This window comes from Chelonia mydas, chromosome 9 (assembly GCF_015237465.2).
Source record: "Chelonia mydas isolate rCheMyd1 chromosome 9, rCheMyd1.pri.v2, whole genome shotgun sequence".
Taxonomy (NCBI): Eukaryota; Metazoa; Chordata; order Testudines; family Cheloniidae; genus Chelonia; species Chelonia mydas.
Window position 1 is genome coordinate 86,572,383 of NC_057855.1, and position 26,260 is coordinate 86,598,642.

General features: G+C 38.6%; 1 protein-coding gene across 5 annotated transcripts in view; it reads right to left on the reverse strand.

Moving 5' to 3' along the window:
* STAG2 (stromal antigen 2) overlaps positions 1–26,260 on the reverse strand; it is a 182,683-nt gene that overhangs the window by 28,701 nt on the left and 127,722 nt on the right. For all 5 annotated transcript variants that reach the window (XM_037908707.2, XM_037908708.2, XM_043522951.1 and 2 more), the window contains 13 exons: positions 23,444–23,547; positions 23,127–23,219; positions 22,825–22,914; positions 21,600–21,803; positions 15,337–15,407; positions 14,904–14,991; positions 14,733–14,813; positions 12,023–12,115; positions 9,606–9,780; positions 7,396–7,535; positions 5,163–5,264; positions 2,377–2,525; positions 1,531–1,659 (listed from right to left, as the gene is read on the reverse strand). In XM_037908707.2, the coding sequence (XP_037764635.1) occupies positions 1,531–1,659; positions 2,377–2,525; positions 5,163–5,264; positions 7,396–7,535; positions 9,606–9,780; positions 12,023–12,115; positions 14,733–14,813; positions 14,904–14,991; positions 15,337–15,407; positions 21,600–21,803; positions 22,825–22,914; positions 23,127–23,219; positions 23,444–23,547 (1,519 nt within the window). The remainder of the gene's footprint in view (positions 1–1,530; positions 1,660–2,376; positions 2,526–5,162; positions 5,265–7,395; positions 7,536–9,605; positions 9,781–12,022; positions 12,116–14,732; positions 14,814–14,903; positions 14,992–15,336; positions 15,408–21,599; positions 21,804–22,824; positions 22,915–23,126; positions 23,220–23,443; positions 23,548–26,260) is intronic.

Here is a 26,260-nt window from a genome sequence, read left to right on the forward strand (position 1 = left end):
TTTGACTCTTTCTTCATCCTCTTTAACTGTGGATCTGTCCTCAGATCTGCTATGGATCTCACTGGAGACAACAGCCCAGAGGATGAAGAGACATGAACTGTGAGAAAGGTTTGCCTGGTGATCCTGTAGGAGACTTAGGAGGAGGAGGCAGATATGGTCCAGAGAAAGACTATCTTCCATCCTTCCTCTCTTATCGGGAGTAAGGGATTTAGACCTTGGAACGGTCTTCCTTTTCCTATCCTCAAACAATATTTCACTCATATCCAAAAAACAATCAGATGCCAAACAAATTTCTACTACTACCGTAACAGTCCTCTTTGGATCAGTCATTGATAATAGGTTTGGTAAAGACAATTGTGCCTGACACTGGCTGTCTTCTCCTTCACCTTTTTCTTTGGAACTGGCAGCATACACAGAGTCCTTAACTTCAGTCTGAACACACGTGCCTTTGACATTCTCTCAGCTTTAATAGGAGGATCTGACTAACTAGGCATGTCATCTAGAACCAACAAAGAGACATCCCTGGGATTTCTTAGGCACCTTACCTTGATGCAGCTGGAGCTGAGAGAGACCTCTTAGCCTTCAGAGCTGAAGATCTCTCAAAACCCAAGGGTCTAGCAGTAAGTTTCCTTAAGCAGGAGCACCTGCAGCCTATTTTGCCTCTCATTCTGGGTGTGAAGGTCCAACAGATGGAACACCCAGAACGGGAGTGACTCTCACTGAGGCACTTAACACACCTCACTTTATCATCCCAATGCCGGAAAGATGGCTGAACAGAGAGCACATTTCTTGGAACCTGGCTTCTTCTTTGGATCTGCCAACCTACAGAACCAAACCTAAAAACTAAAACTAAAAATTACTAACGCACTAACTATACTAACACTAACAACAGGCTATCCAAGACACTAAGGTAGGAATAAAAATCTGATCCAAAGGACCGTAACAGTTCACTTCCATCTAGCACTAGCAGCTGGAAGGAATTGTGGTGGTAGAGGGCACAGCGCCCCCTTATATAGCCCCACTCTCAGAATGTTCATGAACGCTGAGGTGAGGAGGTGCACCTGTGTTCTAACAGGCACTGCTCAGAAAGGTTCCATAGACAGGCTGCACTGGTTGGCTCGTTACCCATATAACTAGGAATACATACAGCCACTTGAGGAAGAGCAAGCTTTTCAAACTGTTAATGCTGTTTATTCTTTCCATGAAAACCTATCATTTCAATAGCTGAAAGCAGAACAGGAGAAACCAAGTAATCTATTAACAATTATAGAACAGCTAATACTTCCTTAGTTTTTAACGATTCCTGTATACTTATTACAAAAATTAGGGACTCTGCTATAATAGCTTGCCTTTCCCTTGCTTTTCTATTAATTCTAAATGTTACTGAAGTTTACTTCAATAATAGTGATCACAATTTTTTGCCTAGTTAATAATAAAGGTGGCATTAAAGATAAAATGTTATCAAATTTAACTATGATGTTTTCGTCATTTAACATTTCATAATATTAAGAACTTTCAGAGAATACTTACACTGTTCTTTTGTCTTGTCTGAGAAGTTTGGAGGAGAACTCACTCAGAATATCAAGAAATGCCAAATTTAAAGGAGGATGGCTCTCACCTTGTGGATTAGGCTCTTTAAAAGCAAACTCTATGCCATCTCTGAAAATAAAAGTTAAAAATTAAGATTTAGAAGAATTATCTATTTTACAGTTTTCTATAGCACCACCCACATGACCAAAGTATCTAATCACTGAGAGAGTTCTAATTTATCATTTCACTCCTTTCTCCCTGTATTAAATCCATGAAGAACACGATCAAGGTCAAAACCACCATTCTTCCAGATGTATTGAATAGGATACCCTTGAAAGTTGTCAGTGTTACTCCTACGTGAACTGGTGGAATTGCTGTCTCCACAATCTTTCTTGATCCTGTCTAGTACATGGAATGACCTTGGTCCTCCAACATGACAAGGAAGAGTACTACCTGTAGTCAACTGGGTCAGCCTTCATTATCAACATAAAGAGGTTGAAAACACTTTTTCATGATACACTACATGAAATGCTATCAAGTAAGAGGAACTAGAATGATGCTGAACAGTAAAATTATTCAGCGCTTCAGTTTTTATTTTGATGTAGTACAGTCAGGCTCCACTTAAAGCTATGGAAAACCTGGTTCTTAGAATCAACTGAAACTACAATAGCAAATCACTTTTTTCACCTCTACCTGATTGGCAAAATAAAAGATCCTCAATAGCACTAAAATATTTTGTATTAATACACAACTTTGGTAAATTCCCAAAAGAAAATATTTATCATGTCAGAAACAAAATTTCTTGATTGAAGAAACTAAGTTTAAAAAAAAAAAAAAGATAATTACTTGTGTAACATGGCAATAGCTTCTCTTGTTTTCAGTTGATCAAGTCCAAATGTTAAAGCAAAACGTCGAGCGAGTTCCTTAATACCACTAAATGTCGGTGATGATCTGTCAAAATTATAACCATTTTCTTGTATCATCTCATTGAAAAGCTGCATGAAATGAGTAAGAAAGATATTTACTGATTAAAATATACCAAATATTATATAAAAACTAGACTGAGAACTACAGATTTCTCACTTTTGTGAAGAAAATAAATTTCGCATAGTTAGGCAAAGTTTATAAAATAATGAAAACAGGCCACTTACGAAAACCTAGGTCTACAAATACATCTCCCTGCCAAGTCAAGATTACTCCTAAAACTACATTCTCTAATATGTTTAGTCTAGATTTAGATATCCCAGGGTATGAGGTTTTCAGCACATTCCTAATGAGACAACTGCACAGTTTAGCACACTTTGTTCTCAGGACAATTCCCCAGATTCCCATCCTAAATATTTTCTATTTAGCTATCCACACAGGTTCCAGAGATGAAAGTAAGCCGGTACGCGCCGGTACGCCGTACTGGGGCAGCCCAGCTTCCCCAGGGGGCAATTTAAAGGGCCTCCAGAGCCCCGCTGCTGGTGCCCTGGGGTAGCAGCTGCGGGGCTCCGGCGGCTATTTAAAGGGCTTGGGGCTCCCCTGCTTCTACCGCCCCGGCCCTTTAAATAGCCGCCGGAGCTCCGCCACCGCTACTCCAGGGCTCTGGGGGCTATTTAAAGGACCAGGGCGGTAGAAGCAGGGGAGCCACAGGCCCAGAGCCCTGGGGTAGCGGGAGCTCCAGGAGCTATTTAAAGGGCTGGGGCTCCAGCTGCCTCTGCCGCCCAGGTCCTTTAAATAGCCGAGGAGCCCCGCCACTTCCCCAGGGCTCCGGTGGCTAATTAAAGGACCAGGGCAGTAGAAGCAGTAGAGCCCCAGGCCCTTTAAATAGCCCCGGGAGCCCTGGGCTCCTGCTGCTACCCTGGTGGGGGAGGAGGGGAGGAGAAAGGGGGGGCACATACCTTACAGGGTGGGCTGGGGCCGGCTCTGACCCCTCAGCCCCACCCCTTCTGGCCAGAACAGAGCTGGCCCCAGCGTACCGGTAAGTCATTTGATTTACTTTCACCCCTGATGGGTTCTCATGTGACTCCTATCACTGTAGTGTGGAGTGCCCACTCAACCCATTAATTTCTATTTCACCCCTTTGTACCACCCTAAATGAAAGTTCCTCCTCTCCACCTCTACAGTGAAATTCTTGCTCCACTGAAGTCAATGGCAACAATCTCACCCCCCATGTTTATATCCTTCATTTATTGGTAGACCTACATTAATATGTGGCAAAACTGAACACACTGAGCTCTTTTAATCTTTCCTCTTAAATCAATACTTCTACCTTCCCACTTTGGTGCTATTCACTAAACTTCTTTCCATTTGTCAGTATCCTTTTTTGTAAGAAGGTAGTGGAGCAAAATACAATCTACACACCTTCATGAACAAAATGATTGGTAGCAGTTTGTTCCATGAAGTGTCTATTTATGCAGTTTGTTGCCTTTTTTGCAGTTATTTACACTACAAAATGTCTTATTTCTTGTACACTATGGGTATGTCTACACAGGGATAAAAAACCCGCAGCTGACTCAGGTCAGCTGACTTGGGCTCAAGCTCTGAAAAATTACTAGAAGGTCCCAGAGCTACAGCTCCAGCCTGAACCTCTACACAGTGACTTTCAGCCTTGTAGCCTGAACCCAAGTCAGATGACCTGGGCCAAACATGCCCTGGCTGCAGGTCTTTTACCCCTATGTCAACATACCCTATCAATCCTGTGGTCTCTTTTCAGCTCTTCTGCTTCCAAGGGTTCTCCCCTATAATGTAGTTTCCTAGATGCAATAGTAAGCATTTTTCCAAGTTTAATATATTTTCTACATTCTCTGGGTCCCTTTGTATTCTTTTTCTGATCACACTGGTATTTGGAACTCCTATCAAGTTGGCACTATGTGACCATTATTAGTATACTGTTCACTACCTTTTTTAGGTCATTAGGTTGTCTATAGGATACATGCAGAGGAGGCTGATGAGATGGCAGCATTTTATGGTTTCACAAAAAATTACTAACTTAAGCCTGTTGGAGAGAGTCAAAACTGTATAAAGAGAAATTAGCAGTTACTTGAACATTTTTCTTTCTAGGCCTACAATGAGATCCATGTGGGTGATCCCCTGCAAACACACAGCACCCCACTAAAGTCAATGTGGGTCCACCTGAGTTATGTGATTGCTGAATTAGGGCTTTTTAATTTCTGAGATGGGTGATGCCTTTGCCAAGCACTGATGTGTAATAAACAAGGTAAGTCTTTTTCATTACTTGATAGAATGAAAACAGTGGGGAAAAAAGGGGGAGCTATTTTTCCTTGTTGATCTGCTCAAGAACATGGAATTAAGGAAGTCTGTAATGCATTTATCACATTATTAAAATGAACATGTGGCTCTACTTACTATTCTAGAACTGGAAGATATTATGATAGAGTCCCCCTTCATTAGATTTTTACAATCTTTTCCCCACCTTTCATTAACATAATACTTGAAGACAAATGCAGAATAAGCAGGGTTTTCTTTAAATCACCTTAAAAATAATTATAGAGCCTTACTTTACAATTTAATATCTCCTTCTAACACTCCCCTCCACACAATTTCCTATGAAACATTACCCACAACCAACAAAGAATATTTTATTATTCTGCATTTATACATAAACATTTAAAATGAATAATTCTTACCTGCTGTAAACTAAGAATAAGTGTCTTCGCACACTGAATTTTGTCTATCTGTCTTGTTTTACTCATTGTTTCTTTGATAATATCTCCATAGTCATTGTAATACTAGAAAAAATCCAAACAAAAGAGCTGAAGCTTTAGATTTTATAAAAATATACTTTACTACTGAGCCCTTCAGAAAAGAATGATGCATTATGTACTTGATTTACTATGTACTTTGCCAGAAACATGTTCAGTACCTAACAAGAACGAAACGATGAAATAGCTTTACAGTGTCAAAACACACATTTTTCACCACTATAAAATTATCAAAATTATACTCTAAAAAACTATCTGAAATTTTTGAAAAGTTCAACAGAAGTTTTCCATTGCCTTTCATACCCTGCTTAATGAACAACAGTGTTTGTTTTGAGGCAGAATGACCTATTTAGCTTCATGGCTGACAGGCATACTTAATATATACACAAGTATTAGTAGCACTGCCTTTCTTGGAAGGAGAGCTCGTTCTAGTAAATCTAGTGGCGGGGAAACCCCATTTTCTTTGTGGCAAAGGGGGTATTCCGTCCTCAACTTCCACAGGGAGGGCTACCTGTCCTCCGAAGCTGCCTTCTTTAAATAATAAATAATAAATATAATAAAATTTCCACCATTGTTCCTTAAAAGTATTTAAAATTGAATCAAGAACATATATTTACTCCTTAGTTATCCAGAAATCACGATAAAACAATTAGGAGAGAACCTCTGTCACTGTGGTTTAAAAAAAAAAGCTGTACGCTCAAGCTAGGTACACACTACAGCTTAAGTTGGTATAACTTATGTGGCTCAGGGGTGTGAATAATCCACCTTTGTGAGCGATGGAAGTTACACCGACCTACGTCCCAGTGTGGACAGCATTATGTTGGCGGAAGAGCTTATCCTGCCGACGCTGCTAACGCTGCTTGCGGGCACTGGAGTAATTAAGTCAACGGGACAGCTCCCTTCTATCAGCTTAGAGCAGTGGTTCTCAACCAGCGGTATGTGTACCTTTGATGTTACGCAGAGGTCTTCTAGAGGGAACATCAACTCATCTAGATCAGTGGCTTTCAACCTTTCCAGACTACTGTACCCCTTTCAGGAGTCTGATTGGTCTTCCATACATTATACCTCACTTAAAAACCATTAGCTTACAAAATCAGACATAAAAATTCAGAAGTGTTACAGCACACTATTATTGAAAAATTGCTTACTTTATAATTATATGGTAAAAATGAGAAAGTAAATCCATTGGAATGTAAGCACTGTACTTACATTTCAGTGTATAGTATACAGAGCAGTATAAACAAGTCACTGTAGGAAATTTTAGTTTGTACTGACTTTGTTAGTGCTTTATAGTTAGCCTGTTGTAAAACTAGGTAAATATCTAGATGACTTGATGTAGTCCCTGGAGGACCTCTGTGTACCCCCACAGGTACATGTAGCCCTGGTTGAGAACCACTGACTTGTTTATACAAATCAGACTCCTGAAGGGAGTCTGCAAAGGTTAAGAGTCTCTGGCTGTGGACATCTGCACTAGCAGCGCTACAGCTGTAAGTGTTGCCATAGGCTCAGAGGGGGGAACAGCATGGAATAGTTAATGCATTTTTTGTGGCGCAAAGGAGCAACAACGTTTTATGTTCACAGACAGAAGGTTTAGGATTAGCAGGTATGGCTCTGGATCCCAGGAACAGAGGGTATTATTTACTGAACTAAAGCAGTAATCTATGTGTAAAGAGTAAAATTTCTATTTGTTGGAAATCTCTGTTCCCTAGACCCAATAATTTTTCCCTCCTACAAAACTCTGAAAGATCTTGTGTATCAAAAAGAATTTCTAAACATCCTTTTTCATCTGGAATTAGGCATCATTCAGTTGATTTTTATTCATCTATACTAACGAGGTTAAAAAAGCTGGTTACCTTCCCAAACTCAAACAAGAAATCAAAAATACCATATCAGGATGGGAAAATAAATCTATTAAAAGGGTTAAAGATCAGCTGTGGGAATATTTTTACACACTAAAACAATGTGTTACTCTGACACAAAGTTGTCTTTGCAATTTTCCATATGGAAACATGGGAAACTACCTGTTTATATTGGATTTAAAATACATCTTTCACATAATCAAAGAAACTGGGACCCACAAGGTTTAATTACAAGTACAATTTTTGTTTTACTGCAGTATTTTTAATGTTTCACTATTATACAAAATCTTCAAATTTACCTTCATATATTGCTTGAAAATATCTGCAGCAGTATTCATTTCAACCACAGTATATACAATAAGTTTACAAAAAGCTGCAAGCAAATTTCTTCTTTTGTGCAATGCTTCAATCTTGCTAGCTTCATCATCCTGCTGTCCATCTGGAAGGTATGCAAAGCATTAAACTAGCTAGGACTTTTGTTGTTTTTTATTATTCAGGTCATTTACTTACTCAAGTGGCTGTACAGTTTACATTTTAGCCTTCTACTTCTATATGAAGAAGTGTTACAGCAAAGCACAAGGAGTCAAGGCTCAAGAATTCTATTCTCAGCTTTCCCAGTAATTCACTCTGTTACCTTGGGACAAATGACTTCACCTGTCTGAAAAATGGGACTAGTATCTATTTCAAAGGAATGTTACAAGGTTTAAATAAGACTTCTAAAGTACTTTGAGATCATTGAATGGAAGGTGTTACTTTACCCTAAGTATATTTCCTAACAATACACCACCATATTACTGTGACAAACTATTAACTTCAATGTGGTATGGCAACATTTGACTAAACTAATACATTTTTAACATTTGCTAAAAGCAGCCTTACTACTACAATTTATTTTCTACTTTTTGGTAATGAAAAAGTATTTCTTTTCAATGTTTATGTAAACAGTTACATTCTGACCAAATCTGATAATACACCAATCCTGTCATGGGAGAAACCGCTCTAAGTGAGCAAGTACCTCACATTCCCTAGACACACTCAAATCCTATGACTTTTTAGAGACTATCAACAACGATGCCAATTCTAGTAGAGATTTGTGTGACTTCCACTTTCTTTGTAATCTCTACACCACCATTTTATTGTAACTATTTTTAACTCTCTCTCATACTGGGACTAATCTGAACCAGTTGTAAATGTGAAATGCCCTACACCCTTGTTATCGCATGCTGTTATCAAGTCCCCATTTCACTTTACACCCTTATTAACTAATCATTGGCTTTGTGAAATATTGACTAAGTAGTATTTACTTTGAGTGCAGCCAAGAAAAGCAAAAATAGAAGCTCACAAGCAAAACTGTAAAGAAGTTCAGTACCAAAGTTAACAATGTGGTTTTAATACATGGGATAACTAAATCACATAGGTTAATTAACTTGCTACCCAAGGTCACAGAGTAATCTTGCAACTATCAGATTAGAATCTAAAACACTCTGGTGTCTAGACTCTTTTGTTCTAACCAGTAAACCTTTCAGATTCTTAAATAAGTAAAACAGCTCACACACAAGGTGTTTGTGTTATGGGTTTTGGTTGCCCTCCGCCCCGCCCCCGTATATTAAAATTTTAAGATTTATAAATAATTTTTGGCTTAATACTGCACCATCAAAGTCAATGGTTATTTTACTACGGACTTCAACAGCAGCAAGTTGGGGCCCCTTATTTGGGCAAAAAGAAAGATTTATTTTACAGGATTTTTTCTTACATACATATGTATTAAAAAAATAAGAGTTGGAAAAAACCTCATGGTTCTGCTTGCCAATTCTGGATTGTTCCCCACAGTATGTTTTCTAGTGTTTCTAGTCTATTTTTAAACATCCCAAGTGATAGAACTTCTACTACTTCCCTGGGAGACTACTCTACAGCCTAATAAGTCTGCCTGAATCTCCCCCACTCCCCTGCAAATATTCAGTCTAAACGTTTCCTTTCTTACATTACACCCTAAACAATTTCTCTCTATACACAGCATTACTCTTCAAATACTTATATGATAACTTAAGTTATCAAACAAAACCAAGATGCTTTCTAAACAATTACAATATGTTGACAAATTGCTTTTATTACTAGGCACATACATACATGCATATTAGAAACATATCCATGTGATAAATTATTTATCATGTTCCTTTGGTCATTTCCCCCGTTTTCGGTCTACCAATCCATATCTGTCTTCCCAAAAACTACTTCCAACATCCCAAAATCATGAATAGCTTCAAATGGCTGCCTCTATGTTCATGGATACTCTTGTGTTTGCATGTACACAAGAACTGGCAAGAGTGCATAAGAGCATGGACATAGGATAGCGAGCACACGCAAGTGCATAAGCTAGAAGGCAAAGTGAACACAGAGAAAACACCTGACATTTTTATTATATATACAAATAAAATGTCAGGTGTTTTCGCTGTGTTCACTTTGCCTTCTAGCAATATATATATATATATACACACACACACACACACACCTGCACTATTGCTGTCATCATCCTGGTCAATGAAGACATGATCTAGAATAAAGCTGAGCAGTTCAGACTGTAATGAAGAATCAGGAGTGTAAACAAGTGGCTCTAACATGTCACGGCCTCCTGACATAATCTGATGGCTGAAGATCATCAAGACATCACACAGAATAGTGAAAGCCTATTAAAAAAAAGAAAAAAGAAAAAAAGACTTCCTATATTAAATTTCTTAAACTTCTGCTCTTTCATCAGAAACTGTATTTTAAATAAACTGGAAGTTAAACAACAAAAAAGGTACTTACATTCCCAATGCAGAAAATATTTTACATTCAAAGCATGATCCTAAAGAAACATTAGTAACTTCACTCACATGGAGTAGTCCAACTGGATGCAATGAGACTACCCACATGAATAAAGGTTTCAGAGTAATAGCCGTGTTAGTCTGTATTCGCAAAAAGAAAAGGAGTACTTGTGGCACCTTAGAGACTAACCAATTTATCTGAGCATAAGCTTTCGTGAGCTACAGCTCACTTCATCGGATGCATATGCTCCGCTCAAAAATAAAACCAACATAGTAGTAAAGTCTGAAAATTTTGTACTTAAACATTCGAGATAGAGGCCCGCATTTTTTGCGAATGCAAAAACAACACAAAATAAAATGAAAACAAAGAATAAAACAAAAAGCAACTGATGAAACTAAATGAAACAGAACACATTCACCCTTTAGTGATGGTTTCCTGCTCCAGGCATTGCAACCTGAATGAAAGAGTCTGCCCCTCTGTCACGATGACCTTCTTCTCCCCTACGGGGCTACCTACAACTTTGGCAGAACCTGATTTAACCACTCCAGGGCTTCTCAACACAGAGGACAGGACTTGACTGTCCCCACTCCTCAGGGACAGGACTCAACCCTCCTTTCGCCGCCAGGAAGGATAAAACAAAATTACACCACCACCCCCCAAAAAAACCTGAAAAATTGTAAATAAAAAGATTTTCAAGGGGCTCTCACTATAGGTGCACTATTTTCTCTATGTATTTTTCCTTTGTCCTTTAGTTTGATAATTGTCCATTTCACAGCATTTTTCTATACACAATTTCACTATTTTCCCTTAATAGTCACAAAAGAGACATGCCTTGGTTACTTTCTCTGTTTGCCTGGATCTTTACACAACAACAGGGGAGAAAAAAGCCATCTGTTCCTCAGGACAGAGACTTTTTTTTTGTTCTGTGCTTGTACAGAGCTGAGCACAATCTCAGTCCAATCCCTTCCACTCTCTATCCTCCCCCTTTCGCCCCAGGACTTCATCCAACCTCAGCTGCCAGGGATCACCGTGGCACAGGGAACCAGAACTGAGAACAGGAAGACACTCTCTTATGTGCTGTCAGGAGGGCCACAGATTTGTCTGGTGAAGATGAGGAGAAATGACGACCTTCTGGGACAGGAATATCAGTGGCATCTTCATCCTTCCATTCTTCTGAGGATGAAGATGGCGCCATCTGTTTTTTTGAAAACACTCTCATGCCCCATTGGTGAAGGTGCCAAGATAGGAGATGACAACCAAATTCAAAGTAAGTACACAAAGACTACTCCGGAGGAGCTCAACCAGTGATCAGTGCCAAACTCAACAGAACAGAAAGCATAAAGGCAACTGAATCCAATTCCTAAAGAGTGGTTTAAAGGAGCCCTGACATCAGATCCAAACACATGAGCTGATCTAGCAACCAAGCCTCACAAACCACCAGATCCTGAATCAACACAACAAGATTAGGATCTCAGTACAGATTCAAGCAAATCAGTGCCAGAAAATAATGTCTTTATATCCATCTCTAAGAGGTATTTCTTTCTAATGGACCTTTCTGGTCTCTACATAGACAGCTGGTGACTGACTTGCGCAAAGAGCAAAAATTGAGAACATGTCCCACAATCCTGGACGGAAAAGGTCCTAAGTATGTTTGTCAGAAACAGACATTGGATTATCCCAAGACGGGACAAAGCCAGAAACGAACAGACTCTGCTTCAACTGTAACTATGTCCACAACTGACAACACAGAATTTTTAACCCTACTGGGCATTTAATTTCCATTACATTATTCCTAAATATAAACAAAGAACTTCGATTATATCTATGAAGTAATAACATTTCCTGAAGGTTCATACTTGCTGCCTATGGTTGTCGGAACGAAATGAGCTATAGTTGGGCATATATACCTCTTTTATCCAGTCCCAGGGGGACTGAGGCAGAATACACACACAGCACTACTGGACACAGCTATTCACTGAGCTTGAGCATCCAGCAAGCTGCGCATATCACATACCCATGCAGGCAATGCAAAAAGAATTACTTCTCATTTAGATTGTTTAAACACTTTTAAAAGCATCAAATTACTGGCATAAAAGAGTAAGGCTCAGAACAGTCACTAACCTGCTCTTTAACAGCAGTGTTTACGTTGGTCAGATAGTGCTGACAGATTTGACAGAATACCCTCATCTGTTTCTTCAAACGTAGAAGGTCCTCCTTTAAAAATAAAACATTTTAAATAGAAATTAAATACAGTTTAACACTTTTCAACTTTATATTGAAGAATAAATATTCTTTTGACTGAAATGGGAGCTAGCTGTTTAACTTTCAGGTGCCTTTGAAAATTCCAGCCCATACGAACTTGACAGAGGCATGTTGTAGTAGATTGAATACTTCGTCACCCCAATATACTTGGGGGAAACATACTTAGAGGACTGAGTTTAAGATATGCTTAAGGAGCAGAGAAAAGCTCTCAAGTTTGAAGCTGTGATTTCTCTCCTCTTTATGTGTTGGTTAAAGAGCTCCTATGAGTGGATGAATGGGAGCTCTCCTTTCCCTTCCCCCGACAGTATTTGAAAAAAGTGAACAGAACTGCCCTGCCACTTTTCCTTTTTTAAATAAAAGAACCTGTGAGGGAGGGGTTGTGTTCGGGTTCACAGACTTCCGACTGTGAAAGCACTCCAGAAAATTAGGTAAGCCTAGCTAAAACTGAATGAATCTTGTGCACATGGCTGCATCATAAACTCACTAATTTATCCTCCTAAGACTAACACCTATGTTCCTTTGAACAGATATTTCCTTTTAAAAAAAAATAAGTAGTCAACATAGTAGAGAAAATAATTCTGAAGTCAGAGAGACAAGGTGAGTGACGTCTTTTACTGGACAAACTTTTGTTGGTGAGAGAGAAGCTTTCAAGCTTACATAGAGATCTTCAGGTCAAGGAAATGTACTTTGAATGTCACAGCTAAATACAAGGTGGAACAGCCTACCATAAGCAGTTTACACGTATTTCATGGGACCATTCAAAGTGAAGCGGCCAATTAATACCTCTCCCATCACCTAGGGGAGAGGAGAAAAAAACCCTCCACAAAACTGGACCTTCTGACTGGACACAGGTAAGATGTATCCTCCTCCTCTTATCCTTTGGGCTAAGAAAGGTTAATTGGGCTAGAAGCTGGAGACCACAAGTTCTAGTCTCACCTCAAGCTCACGAGTGGTCAATCATAAAGGTTATGAAGTGCACAGAATTATCAATAAGGCTAAACGTCTCTAGCCTAGGAGAGAGGCAAGCAGCAGCATTATTTCAGAGAAAGAGTAACTGAGAATGCTCTCTTACATTCGGAACATGCAGCCTTTTCAAACCACATGCAGCCTTTTCAAAGCTAGATACCCATCTCTCCTCCCCATCCCCAAAATGGCACCCAATATTTTCAAAGGTTTTGAGTGTTGTTCCCTAGGATTTTCAAACAGGATTATGCCGTGGATCCCAATACTGCATGATCCTGCGGCTCTGAAATTTGCCACAAATGTGTTTCAGTGTAGGTGCAAATAAATCTTTAAGGAACGGAGCCATCTTACCATTTGTACGAGAAAATTTTGTTCAGCTATTGTTGCAAGTAATACTTATTATGATAGTGAAAAGGATTGGAGCAAAATTTCTCCTTTTTTCAGATTATGTTCATTTCACAGCTAATTTCACAGTTTATAAGCAGTTTCATTGTGCCCTGTGTATAGTCCAAGTCCGCTCCCCCTGTCTTAGCAGCTCTTTCACCCAGCAACAAGGGAGAGGAAAATATTATTGTACAAACATACCTCCCCACTCCCCGAAAACATAAGTCACAAAAATTGACACATTCAAACAGAAGTGTAATATCTGGAACTCCTTTACATTTTTTTAATTGACAAGAATTTGTTTAAACTTTATTTTTAAAAATTTGAATTGAATGCAAAATGATGTAGCATTGTCTTCCTGAGTCTGTAGATTCCCAGAGCAACAGCTTTAGGGTGTTAATTAACCAATCAATTTAAAATGATAGTCAAGTCTGAAGGCTAATGATGACAAAGAAAAATCAACATTATTCTCTATTTCACAGATGGTCATTTTAGTGGAAGCATCTAGCCAACTGCATTCCACGCTGTAATCCCATGTGTTCTCAACTGCTAGGAGTTTCAAGTTTTCCCTATACAGCTGAAAAATCTTCAGCTCTTTCCAGATAATGCATAACTCCATTATTGAAGTTATCACAAAAAAAAAAAAAAATCTGTCGCACGTCAAAAACATGAAAATAGCACAGGCTGAAGCAATACAGAAACAAATTGCAGGATACTGCACAGATTATTTTATGAAATTTAATACATAAAAACCTCTTCATTTAAATGAATTACCACAGATATTTCAGGGCTTGTATACAATTTAGATCCAGTCCCTGCAGGGCACAAAGAGCCTTGATAATACTGTATTTTGTAAACTTAGTTCACTACTCTGTATTAAGAATTTTATTCTGATATGTTTCACAGTGACAGAGTAGCTATGCATCTGAGTTGCTTTGCTACTGTTACCTTAAATTGGATCTTTAAAGTTCTACAGCTTGTTTATTTATACAGACACAATGTTATATTTTAAATAGTAGGGAGGCAAAAGTAAAGGCGGAAAGAATTCAGGGAGTTAAGTCATTTTTCATCTTAATTTCAAAAAGTTTCCACCAGCCCTAAAAATTGAGGGTAGATGGAGTGATCCTAGAGGTGATACAGATTACAGTAGGAAATTAACAGACTGTCACAATTCTATAAAGATTATACATTCAATTGGACTTACCGCTCGAGCGTGACATACCTTTGTGGAGCTGCTTTCAGTAATTTTTGCTAACTGCCAAAGGATTACATAATGAGTACACTGCAGTGCATGAATAACTATCTGTGATTAAGAAAAAAAGTTAGATGAAAAAAATCCCAATATATACATTAACGAAGTATATTCACTGTTATACATGCATATTTTAAATACCTGTTCTGGCATGTCTCCATTTTCAATACCAGTTTTCAATAATTTGTAGTTGCAACCAAACAAGTCCCATCTTGACAAGTCATGAGCACTAGAGAAAGCAGAAATGAAGCAGTGTTGTAACACATCAAATGGTTATATTTTATTATACTAATTCTAGAATTTGGCATTTAATAACTACTCTATGTTTTTAACTGTCCTAGTAAAGAAACCAGACAGAGTTCAGTTTAAATCATGAGTATATTTTTGTATAAATGTTTTTGTATTTACAATAGTCTTCTATTCAAGATTTGCCAATGTCATGCACAGCTCCGAATTAAAACCGAACAAAAAATAAGTTTTGCACAAAGTTTAACATGGTCAATTTAATAATATAAGAAACAATAGTATGTTGCAAATATGAAAATCAAGATATTCAGGCTGAGATTCCACTTACTTGTGGAAAGCAGTGATTCTCTTTAACGTAGACAAGACTTGATAAGCATCATCTTCATCAGGTTCCTCACCCTATTACACAATTATTTTGTTGTAAGAGTTGCAGTAAAAAGTGTTTTAAATTAAATAGTCTGAAGGCATCAACACATTTTGGAATAATTCATATCTGTGTTAGGAAAAGTGGTATTACAACAAGATACAAAACACTAGCTAGAATAAGTCATGAGAACTATCAATCCTCACATTTCAGATAAATTGCTCACCAGAGCTAAGATCAGGTAGAAATTTTCTATATGGCATACGTAACACAGAACAATTGGGCAGGTGTATTCTGAAGGTGATTCAAGTTTCTCCATCGAATCCAGCAGAGGCCACTGTTACACAACAGATACTGGACTAGATGGACCATTGGTCAGTACTGATATGGTAAGTACCTCAGTCTGAAAACCATTCTTTTTCCACCTAGCCAAAGAAATATGGAAACCTTCAACCTAGCCCAGTAAACCCCTTAGGAACATGTTCAGGCTCAACTCTAAACCAAAAGAGATAGGTAGGAAACCTTACAGATATTCTTTCCCTGATTTGTACCTTACATCCAAACTTCTTCCTGACCCCTTACTTCTCTCCTGTCTCCCCATGAGTACCCTGACAACTCAAACATAACATATCACCCATACGGTTATGCGTACCTAAGACATTAAACTACTATTAATTAGTCACTGGGGTACACTTCACTATCAAATTAATTTTAACAATTAGGTTGTTAAAATTAATTTGCTTATCTGGGGAAAGGCTATTCCGGTAATCTGACTCACCTATGAAGATGATATATATAAATGTTTAAAATTTTTACTAGAAGAAATCTCCTTTAGATATTTAAAAGCTAAATTACAACAAATTAGTTCATAAACAAGGGAGAGAACCTCACAAATTAGGGATCAAGTATGAACAACATACTAAAAATACTCTGAAATGCTAATAATTCTATCCAAACTAAATTCAACAAATCAAAGGACTTCAACACATACTTTAAGTTACAGAGTTGATTCTTTGTTGTTTGAATAAACTCCTATAAGCATAATGCAATCTGGGTTCAGTTTCAATTCAGCTAGCTGAGTCACATAGCAGAATCCTGCTAAATTTCTTCGATTATTTTTGGAAATGCCCAAGTGTCATGATGTGTATTTATTTATTTATTTATTTGTGGTAGCAGCCAACTGGGCTATTTCTGAGGAGAGGTTGTACACAGAGACCATAAAGATGAAAGATCTTCTGGCTACGGCAACAAACTTTGAGACTTGAGACCTATTCCTAGCGCTTCCTTTGTAGTCTTGGTCAAGTCATTTAACACTGCACTTCCGTTTCATCTTCTGAAATATGGTTATACTACTTACTGACCTTGCAGAGGTGTTGCAATCATTTTAGAATGGCAACAATATTTTTCTATTTTGCAAAACAGATTTGAAGTAATTGCTTAATTTTAGATTTATAAAAATTCACCCTACCATGTCTTGTAAAGTGATTTGAGATCATCAGATAGAAAGTTCTATAATGTTAAATATGATCATTAGCACCTCAACTGCCAATTTCTATTTCTGTAGGGATCCCTGAGGGTGGCCCCTAGTACTGTAAGAATACATGTGGTAGAGAAGAGAAGGAGAGACAAAGGCAATGGCACAAGTCCTTGTTGACAATACTCAAAAGTCAGTCATGAGTGTACTAGTCTAGACCAGATTTTCAGTCTCCTATGATTGGTGGGGATAAGCCAGCAATTCTTCATTTCTGCTTGCTTAGAGAAGGGAGGGAGCTTCTGGAAAAAAGGCCCAGAACAGAATACCTAAATCTGTTATGAAACGACCATGGGGGAGGGTCCCTTAACCACTTAAACTTGACTTGATGGTGTTTCTCCTTCCTATCCTGAAGGAGCTCAAACTTATGAAGATCTGAGGGTTCCTTAATGGCAACATCCTAGATCTTCCTCATACAACTTGATGCCATCAGAGAGGGCCTGCACCAAGTGGGATCTAGATATATCTTCTGTTTCTGAAGCCCAGACCCACAAAATCCTTCTACCAACAGCTAACAATACAATGTTAACAGAGTTATGTCAAGAGCAGCATGACAAAGAGAATGACAGAGGTCTGGAGACTTTTAATAATTTCTGTGAATTCCCAGCACATTTTGGTCTGCAATTTGCACTGTATTTGTAGCCAGGTTAGGGAGCATCTACATGGAAATACACATGCTGCAAAAGAAAAAAAAAAAAAATCTTTATTTCTAAGATTTTAAAGGACAGGATAAGAGTCCAACTTGAATAAGAGTCCAGGGATAATAATGAGAATAAAAAAACCAAACTATCTTCTCCACTGAAGTCCAAGTCTTCCTTCAGTTACTTAGAGGGTGGAGAGCTTGTCATTCTTTGAGGAAGAGAGGGGCTTTGCTTTCTTCAGGTATGTCTACACAGAAAAAAAAAAAAAAAAAATCCGTGGCAGGCTTGTGCCAGACAACTCAGGCTCACAGGGCTTGGGCTGTGGGGCTGTTTCATTGCTGGGTAGACTTCTGGGCTCAGGCTGGAGCCCGAACTCTAGTCTTCCCTGGACCTTTATAATCTTGCATTTGCAGGAGGAAGATGGGCCACAAACCCCCAAAAGCATCTGGGTCACAGATTTTCCCACAGAAAGTCCTATTTGAGTCCACAGACAATCTGAAACAATATATCTAAGAGGCAGATGCTCCATTCATCTCAAATCAGGACACAATGGATTCCATAGTACTAATTTTTCCAAGATGTCACTGGGATTTCAGCATTTCTTTCTCAGCTTGCCATTTGTGCATGATATTGACTTATCTCCTAGGAGCTATCTTGCTTTCTATCATCCCTCTCAAAGGGGTAGTAACTGGGTTTTCACTGCCTGTTCTGTGCATTGTTTCAATGAGGCAGGCACTGCTGTTTGGGATTCTGAGGTGGAATCCAAGGAGCAGGAGGAGCCAGAAGCATAGGTTGCGAGTAAGGCAGGTTGTAGTACAGTGAAGTAGCTGAGAACTAAGGGAGCAAGGGAGATGAGCAACTAAACTTCCCTTTGGCACACATTGGGAAGGAGAAGCTGAACATCACCACAGAAACAGAAGCCCACGGAGTGGAGCCAAGTTGCAGAAAATCCCGTCCTCCAAAATAATAATAATTGAGAAATTCATTTATGTTCAACACCAACGAGTATTTCCAACTATGAGCCATAACTGTGTAAGTGGAGGTAGGAATGAAGTTACTTCACACAGATAAAATAAATTAATATTGTAGCAGAATTTGTTTTCATGTAGAGGTCTATGCAGGGCCTTGGCAAGACTAACAGATCTATTATGCAAAAAAACCCTCTTGAGAAAAATTTGGTTTAACTATAGCATTAATGCTCTCATTCACTGTGGGGTAGCTGAGGAGAATATCCTCTTGGAAATTCACAGTCAGTGGAATATGGAAGTCATAAAACTGGTTTGTGAAATTTGCAAAGAAGTTTTCAGATCTTTCATGGCGTTTTGGAAAAATCACTTTTTGTGGTTTCTTTTTTGTTTAGATACTACAAGATGGCTTACACTGTCTTTAACAGGACAGATTTCAGTTGGGGTTCCTTTCAGTTTCTACTGAAATATATCAAGAATAAAGGGTACTTATGCACACTGGATTTATAGAGTGCCTAACACTTATCTGCCATAAAGGAATACATGAATAAGCAACAATAAAGATACAGAAAACAAAGCTCCTTTAAAAATTATTCATCAGCAAAATCTTTCAGCTTCTGACACCAAAAAGTTAAAACAGAAAAAAGTTCGATTTTTATGCTGAATCCAATCATTAGACTGAGTATTATTAATTTAGATTGTGGTAGCACCCAAAAGACATCTGGATAGAGGACCCCATTGTGCTAGATGCTTCAATACAGCAGAAGACATGGTCCCTGCCCCACAGAGCTCATTGTTCTTAGATACCTTCTTCCTGAAAGCTGGTATAAGTGGAGCTTGACAGATTGACCCTAATTTATCTATCTCCTCACCCCACTTTAAGAGCCTGCATTATAACGTTTTGATTAAAAGTACCATTCACAATGGAATGCCAATTAGATTTTTACTCTACCTTATATAAACCTAAAACAATTGCTTTATGTCTAGAAAAGCCAGGATACAACATGAAGACTCAATGCAGCATTCCAAACACCATATCAATCTTCGTAACAGTCATAAGAGCATAAAAGCTTCAAGTCACACATAGAGGTGAACCTCTTCACAGAACTTACAGATGGTAAAGATATAAACAAGACCATCTTGTCCATTACTGTACCAATGTAAGATTGTTCCCTAACGTTTCTTAATATTTTGGGTACAATTTTCAAAGGTGCATAAGTGACAAAGGAAACTAAGTCCTATTAATTTTCAATGAGTCTTAGGCTCCTAAACCAAAGTCACTCAGGCAGTTTTGAAAATTTTACCCTTTGTCCTTTTTCATTTTGGCTGTCACATGCAAAGGAACTTCCACCATTTTCCTTGGGAAACAATTCCAGTACCTGATGTGTCTTAATGTCATTACGTTTTTCCTGCCACTATTCCCAGGATAGGTTTCAGAGTAGCAGCCGTGTTAGTCTGTATCCGCAAAAAGAAAAGGAGTACTTGTGGCACCGTAGAGACTAACAAATTTATTTGAGCATAAGCTTTCAGGTTCTTAAAAGAAGAATTTTAATTAAAGAAAAAGTAAAAGAATCAGCTCTGTAAAATCAGGATGGTAAATACCTTACAGTGTAATCAGATTCAAAACACAGAGAATCCCTCTAGGCAAAACCTTAAGTTACAAAAAGACACAAAAACAGCAATATACATTCCATTCAGCACAACTTATTTTACCAGCCATTTAACAAAAGGAAATCTAACACATTTCTAGCTAGATTACTTACTAACTTAACATAAGTTCTGAGGAGTTATGAAGAGCATTCCTGATCGGTTCCTGGCAAAAGCATTCCACAGACAGACAGACAGCCTTTGTTCCCCCCTGGCCCCCAGCTTTGAAAGTAACTTGTCTCCTCATTGGTCATTTTGGTCAGCTGCCAGCGAGGTTATCTTAGCTTCTGAACCCTTTACAGGTGAAAGGGTTTTGCCTCTGGCCAGGAGGGATGTGGGGACCTGAATAAAAGACCCCCTAAGCTTATTCTTACCAGCTTAGGTTAAAAACTTCCTCAGGGTATAAACTCTGCCTTGTCCTTGAACCCTATGCTGCCGCCACCAAGCGTGTTAAACAAAGTACAGGGAAAGAAACCACTTGGAGACGTCTTCCCCCAAAATATCCCCCCAAGCCCTACACCCCCTTTCCTGAGGAAGGCTTGATAAAAATCCTCACCAATTTGCACAGGTGAACACAGACCCAAACCCTTGGATCTTAAGAACAATGCAAAAGCAATCAGGTTCTTAAAAGAAGAATTTTAATTAAAGAAAAAGTAAAAGAATCACCTCTGTAAAATCAGGATGGTAAATACCTTACAGGGTAATTCATCCAATGAAGTGAGCTGTAGCTCACAAAAACTTATGCTCAAATAAATTTGTTAGTCTCTAAGGTGCCACAAGTACTCCTTTTCTTATTCCCAGGATAGTCCTTTTTACGTTCTACATAATTCATCTTCATCCTTTGTGTTTACGTCCTACTAATATTTGAACAACAGTGGGACAGGATTGTTTAAACAAAAAATACTTCCTAATGCTGCAACAAGTGCCTTTGATGATTACATATACAATAATAAATAACTGAACTCATTAAAAAACAAACAGGTTAAAAAAAAGATGAAATGCCACATAATAGAAAGTATGGATGTCAATTAAAAGTGTTACTTGCAAAATCTACAAGCTAAGTAACTCTAATCACCATATATAAATTTTGCAACTTGACTGTTTAAAAATTGAAGGTCCAAGTGAATTTAATAGCATAAAGAGACAAACTATGAAGTTATGCTTAAAAAAATCACCAACAGATTTTGACCCACATGACGTTGAAAGGGTAGTAACAGAATCACCACCAACTTAATATCATAACAAAAAAGACTCGGATTCACCAGACTTGAAATGGTATATTACTATAATGATATATATTATATATAAATGGTATATTACTATGACTACTATATTAAAAGTTTTGTAAATTAGAGTGGATTTAGCATGCTTTGCAGATACTACGCCAACAAGATATAATGAAAATGTTAAGATATGAAAAAGATCATCATGCACATGATATACCTCTTGCAGAAAATCTTCCAGAAGTCGGTTAAACTTGTCTGCCAGCTCATCTATTAACTGACTTCTTGCAATGTCAACTCTGTTAAAGATTGTGAATTCTTCATTACAGAGTGCATGGTATGTTTTAGAACACGCTTCTAAAACATCCGTATCCGTGTGCTTCTCTACAATATCCCGAATCTGTCGCAATAAGGCATCCAAATGCTACAAAAGTAAAAACAAAGTTCCAATTATATTCTAGTTATGAAAGCAAAGATTTTTAGATTGTTTTGTTATGTTCAATATGACAGTCATGAAAGTAAGAACACTATTTTAGAAAATTGCCAATTCTCTAGAGAAATCGAGAGTAGCAATACAGTACAATACAAAACAAAAAATAAACTGGGGGACATTGAAGCCTACAAATTTAAAACACATACCAAAATTAACTTTTTAAATACAAAAGAAAAATTTTAGATAGTAGTTGAATTAATGGTGATGGTTGCACAGTGTATAGAACGTTTTATTTCTCATTCTCAAATACTTGTATTTGTACATAATGGTCACAAGAAAAACTTTTCAGTTGTGTTATAATTAAATGTATGATATACAGGCAATATTGTGGTCTAGTCATCAAAAGCAAAACGGAAAAACTTAAGAGCAACCCCTGTATTTATAAACACGTATCAAGTATATTTTCTCTATACCACCGCAGGGAGAAAATGTCAGTATTATCACCTTTCAAATTGTAATACCATAAACAATTTTACTAACAATAAAAAGTTTACAACTATGTAGCTCAACTGACACTTCTCAAATACAAGTTTTATGTTTTACTACTTTAGGTTCTTACTTCTGTAAGTACTAAATTATACTAGCTACAACTAAGATTAGCACAAGCTTCTCTCCCCAAATGGTGTACCTGTTCTGAAATGTAATAACCCTGATACCCCAGAACTGGGATGCTCTTACATGACAATCACCTGTCTAGAAAGACTCTCCTCTACTGACCTTGACCAAGAAATCTTTCAAAAGCAAACTTAGGCTCTGACACTCTCTAAGACAAATAGCCAGTGGAGACCATGAAGCTCAGGCCTTTTCTTCACTCATGTAGATGCACCAGAACAAACAGCATTTACACAAGCGGTTTTCACAAGTCTCGCACCGCTGATGTCTGAAATCTCAGTAAGGACAAGGTCTCAGTTCAGTTTTTTCCCCTCTTTAATTTCATTTTATGTTATCTTACCTTTTCTAATCGTCCTGTTGTATAGATTTCCAAGTCAAAATACTGTGGCAGCTGCAACAAGTTGGTCACTTTTTCTGCATCTACAGAATACTGTCAAATTAACAAAAATAATTAAGGCCTACAAGATTTTTTGTTCTGGAGTTACTACAATAAGACCTAGCTAATTATTACTAACACATGATCAAAACAAGTATCAACTATATTGTAGTTTCTAATGACATACAGGACATTGGGAGACATGCACTATTTCCCTAACATTTTGACAACACACAACTACTACCTCCAAAAAGAATTAAACTTACTTTTGCTAATAACTGAGGAAGTGCCACTGCAAAAAGCTCTGTAATTCTTGTCCTGTCATCCAACTGTGTTTTCTTCTCTTTTGCTGTCAGCACCTAAATTATTGATGTAAGAAAGTTTTTAAAACTAAAAACTGACTTTGTTTTTTAAACAGGTTTTGGGACTAAACTATTTTACACTCTTCTTATTCAGTACAGTCAAAAAATCAGGGCTATAAAAGACCTGAATACTAAAATAACAGAAAAAACAATAAAAAGGCACAATTTAATAGAATTTCTCTCTCAACAATGTATGTTGTTTCAAAGCTTATAGGTCATACCCTTTTCCCTGTTCCTCTTCCCACAGGTGGATGGCATTCTGCTGCTTGTCGAATTGTACACAGCATTATTTCAATCAGTGCACTTTCCTGTCTATCAGTTAAAGCTGAAATTAAAAAGAAAACAGATCATAATTGCAACTTGTCACTTTTTCATTCATATATATTAGTGCCACAGCACCGGATTCCTTAGACATCAAGCAACAAGGTGTTTACTTCAAAGTTTGTAAGCGAAGGGCTTATGACTTTGTGCGCTGCAGAGAGCCCTCAACTCTTATTGATATGAAGAGAAACTGAAGATGCTCAGCACCTCACAGGATCAGACAGAAAATATATAAAGTTGGGGGAATGATGCAACAGAGTCACGTGATCTGTGCTGTAAATTTGGTATGCTGTTTTTGTTTTTCTAGTATAAATAAGGCTATACTTGTGACACAGGAGTGGCAGATTTTGTAATTTTCCTATTTCCCTTCTCCCCAAAAAATCTATTTTTTGGGCATTTAATTATTTTTGCATGTGGGTATGGAGATGTGACAATAAACAGAACTTTAGAGTTATTCACCTATAACTGGAATTCTACAAGATGACCTCTTCGCGTTCAGAGTCTTGGGATGAGCTGGCAGTGCAGCTTGGACCTGTGGAACATTCTGACAGCAGCAGCCATTGGGGCACCCTCACACTCCCTGCCTCTCCTTCCCTTGCAGCTCCAAATGTTCAGAGAGTAGGGCTATAAAAGGTGACAAGGTGTACTGGTTTTCTCAGTTCTTTCTACTGCATTCTCAGGTTCAAAGTTGAAATTAGGATTCCAAGGAAGAGAGGAAGGTAGGCAGGCAGTGTGAATGTGCAGAGTCCATCATGAGAACCTATGATTACAGGTGAGTATCCTTCATTTCTTCAAGTGACCTCTGCACATTTGCATTCTTGGGAGTCTGGCAAAGAGTACTCCTCCCTCCAGATAGTGTGAAAGGAGACCTACTTAAATAGAGACTGTAATTCTGCTTCACCAAACTGTGCATCTTATATAGATACCAGTTCTAAGAAATAATATTTTGTGAAAGTATGAACAGAGCTCCAAATAGCAGCTCAACAGATTTTTAATCTGGAATGTATGTAAGGCCGGACGTGGAACTGGCCTTTACTCTAATCAAGTGTGCTTTAAGCCCTTATGGAAGAGTAACAAATGTGTGTTTATAACATTCTTCAATAGAGTCTAAGACCATTTAGAAATACATTAATATGCAACTGCCTGACCTTCACTCTTTCTCCATAAAAGACAGTTTAGGTGATTTCCTGTATTCCTGAGATCTAATCAAATAGAAAGCTAATGCTATCATAGCATCCAAGACATGTAGCTTACTGAATGAAAGTGAGGTCTCGGAAAAAATACTAGTAAGTTTACAAACTGGTTAAGATGAAATTCTGTTACCACCAGGAAACATTTTGGGTGTGGAAGAAGGATCACTTTATCTTTGTGAAATACCATAAGAGGGCATGGGAGATGTCAGAGAGACAAGGTGGGTGAGGTATTATCTTTTATTGGACCAGCTTCTGTGGATGAAAGAGAGAAACTTTCAAGACACACACAAGTCTTCTTGAAAGTGAAACTCCTACTCTGACATTTAGAGCTGTGTCTTCTTGCGAATAAATCTATGTCCTGACATCCCCACAGGGAGAAGTAATTCACTCCAGAATAACCGCTCATACTAATCTGCTAGTATATTCTCCTTACCTGCAAGTGGACAGTTTACGAACTGAATACAACTCCTTTGAGGACACACTGAAGTTTGAGTCCACCATATAAGAGTCAGGAACACATCCCTAGGTAGTGTCAATTTCATAATCATGCTGTCTACATTTGGCATACAGTGTTTTGATAGTCAGGGCTGCAGAAGACTCATCTCTAGATAGGCACACAGAGCTACATACCTCGCCAAAGCCCATCTTGAAGAATATTACTATCTGACATGAGTCCTTCTCCAATAATTTTATTGCTGCAACCCAATTTTTAAAATGCTTTTCTTCTGGAAGAAAATCTCTGTTTATTTGAGAATCCAGATTGCCTCAATAAAAGGTCTGATCTGGTGGTGTGTATAATTTCTTCAGCTTTATCTTGAACCCTAGTGCATATTTGTGACAGAGCTTTTGCTACAACCTCCTGTGAGGATACCCTGATGAGCCAATCGTTCAAATAAGAGTAGACATGGAAATTCTGATGTCTTAAATGCGCTGCTACTGCTGAAAAGCATTTTGTGAATACTACTGGGGGAGGGGCAGGGCAGAGGGCTTCATGCATTGCCCTTGCCTCCAGGCATCGCCTGCCACACCTCCCATTGGCCGGGAACGGGGAACCACGGCCAATGGGAGCTTCAGGGGAGGTACCTGGAGGCGTGACAAGGGCAGTGCCAAGAGCCCTGTGCCTCCCCCCCGCCGCCCCAGGGGCTGCAGGGACATGGTGCTGGCCGCTTCCCAGAGCTGCGCAGCGTGGGGCCAGGGCAGGCAGGCATGGAGCCTGCCCTGACCCCAGTGTGCGCTGCTGCCACCCCGGAGCCGCTTTAGGTAAGTGGTGCCGGGCTGGAGCCCGAACCCCTCCTGCACCCTGCCCCCCCAACTCCCTGCCTGCACCTCACACCCCTCCTGCACCCCAACCCCCTTCCCTGAGCCCCCTCATACACCCCGCACCCTTCCTCTGCCCCAATCCCTTGCCCTGAGCCCATTCCTGCACACCGCACCCTCTCGCACTCCCACCCCCTGCCTGGCCCTACAAACAATCTTCTCACCCAGCTGTGGCCTTCGGCCCAAAAAGTTTGCCCACCCCTGCTT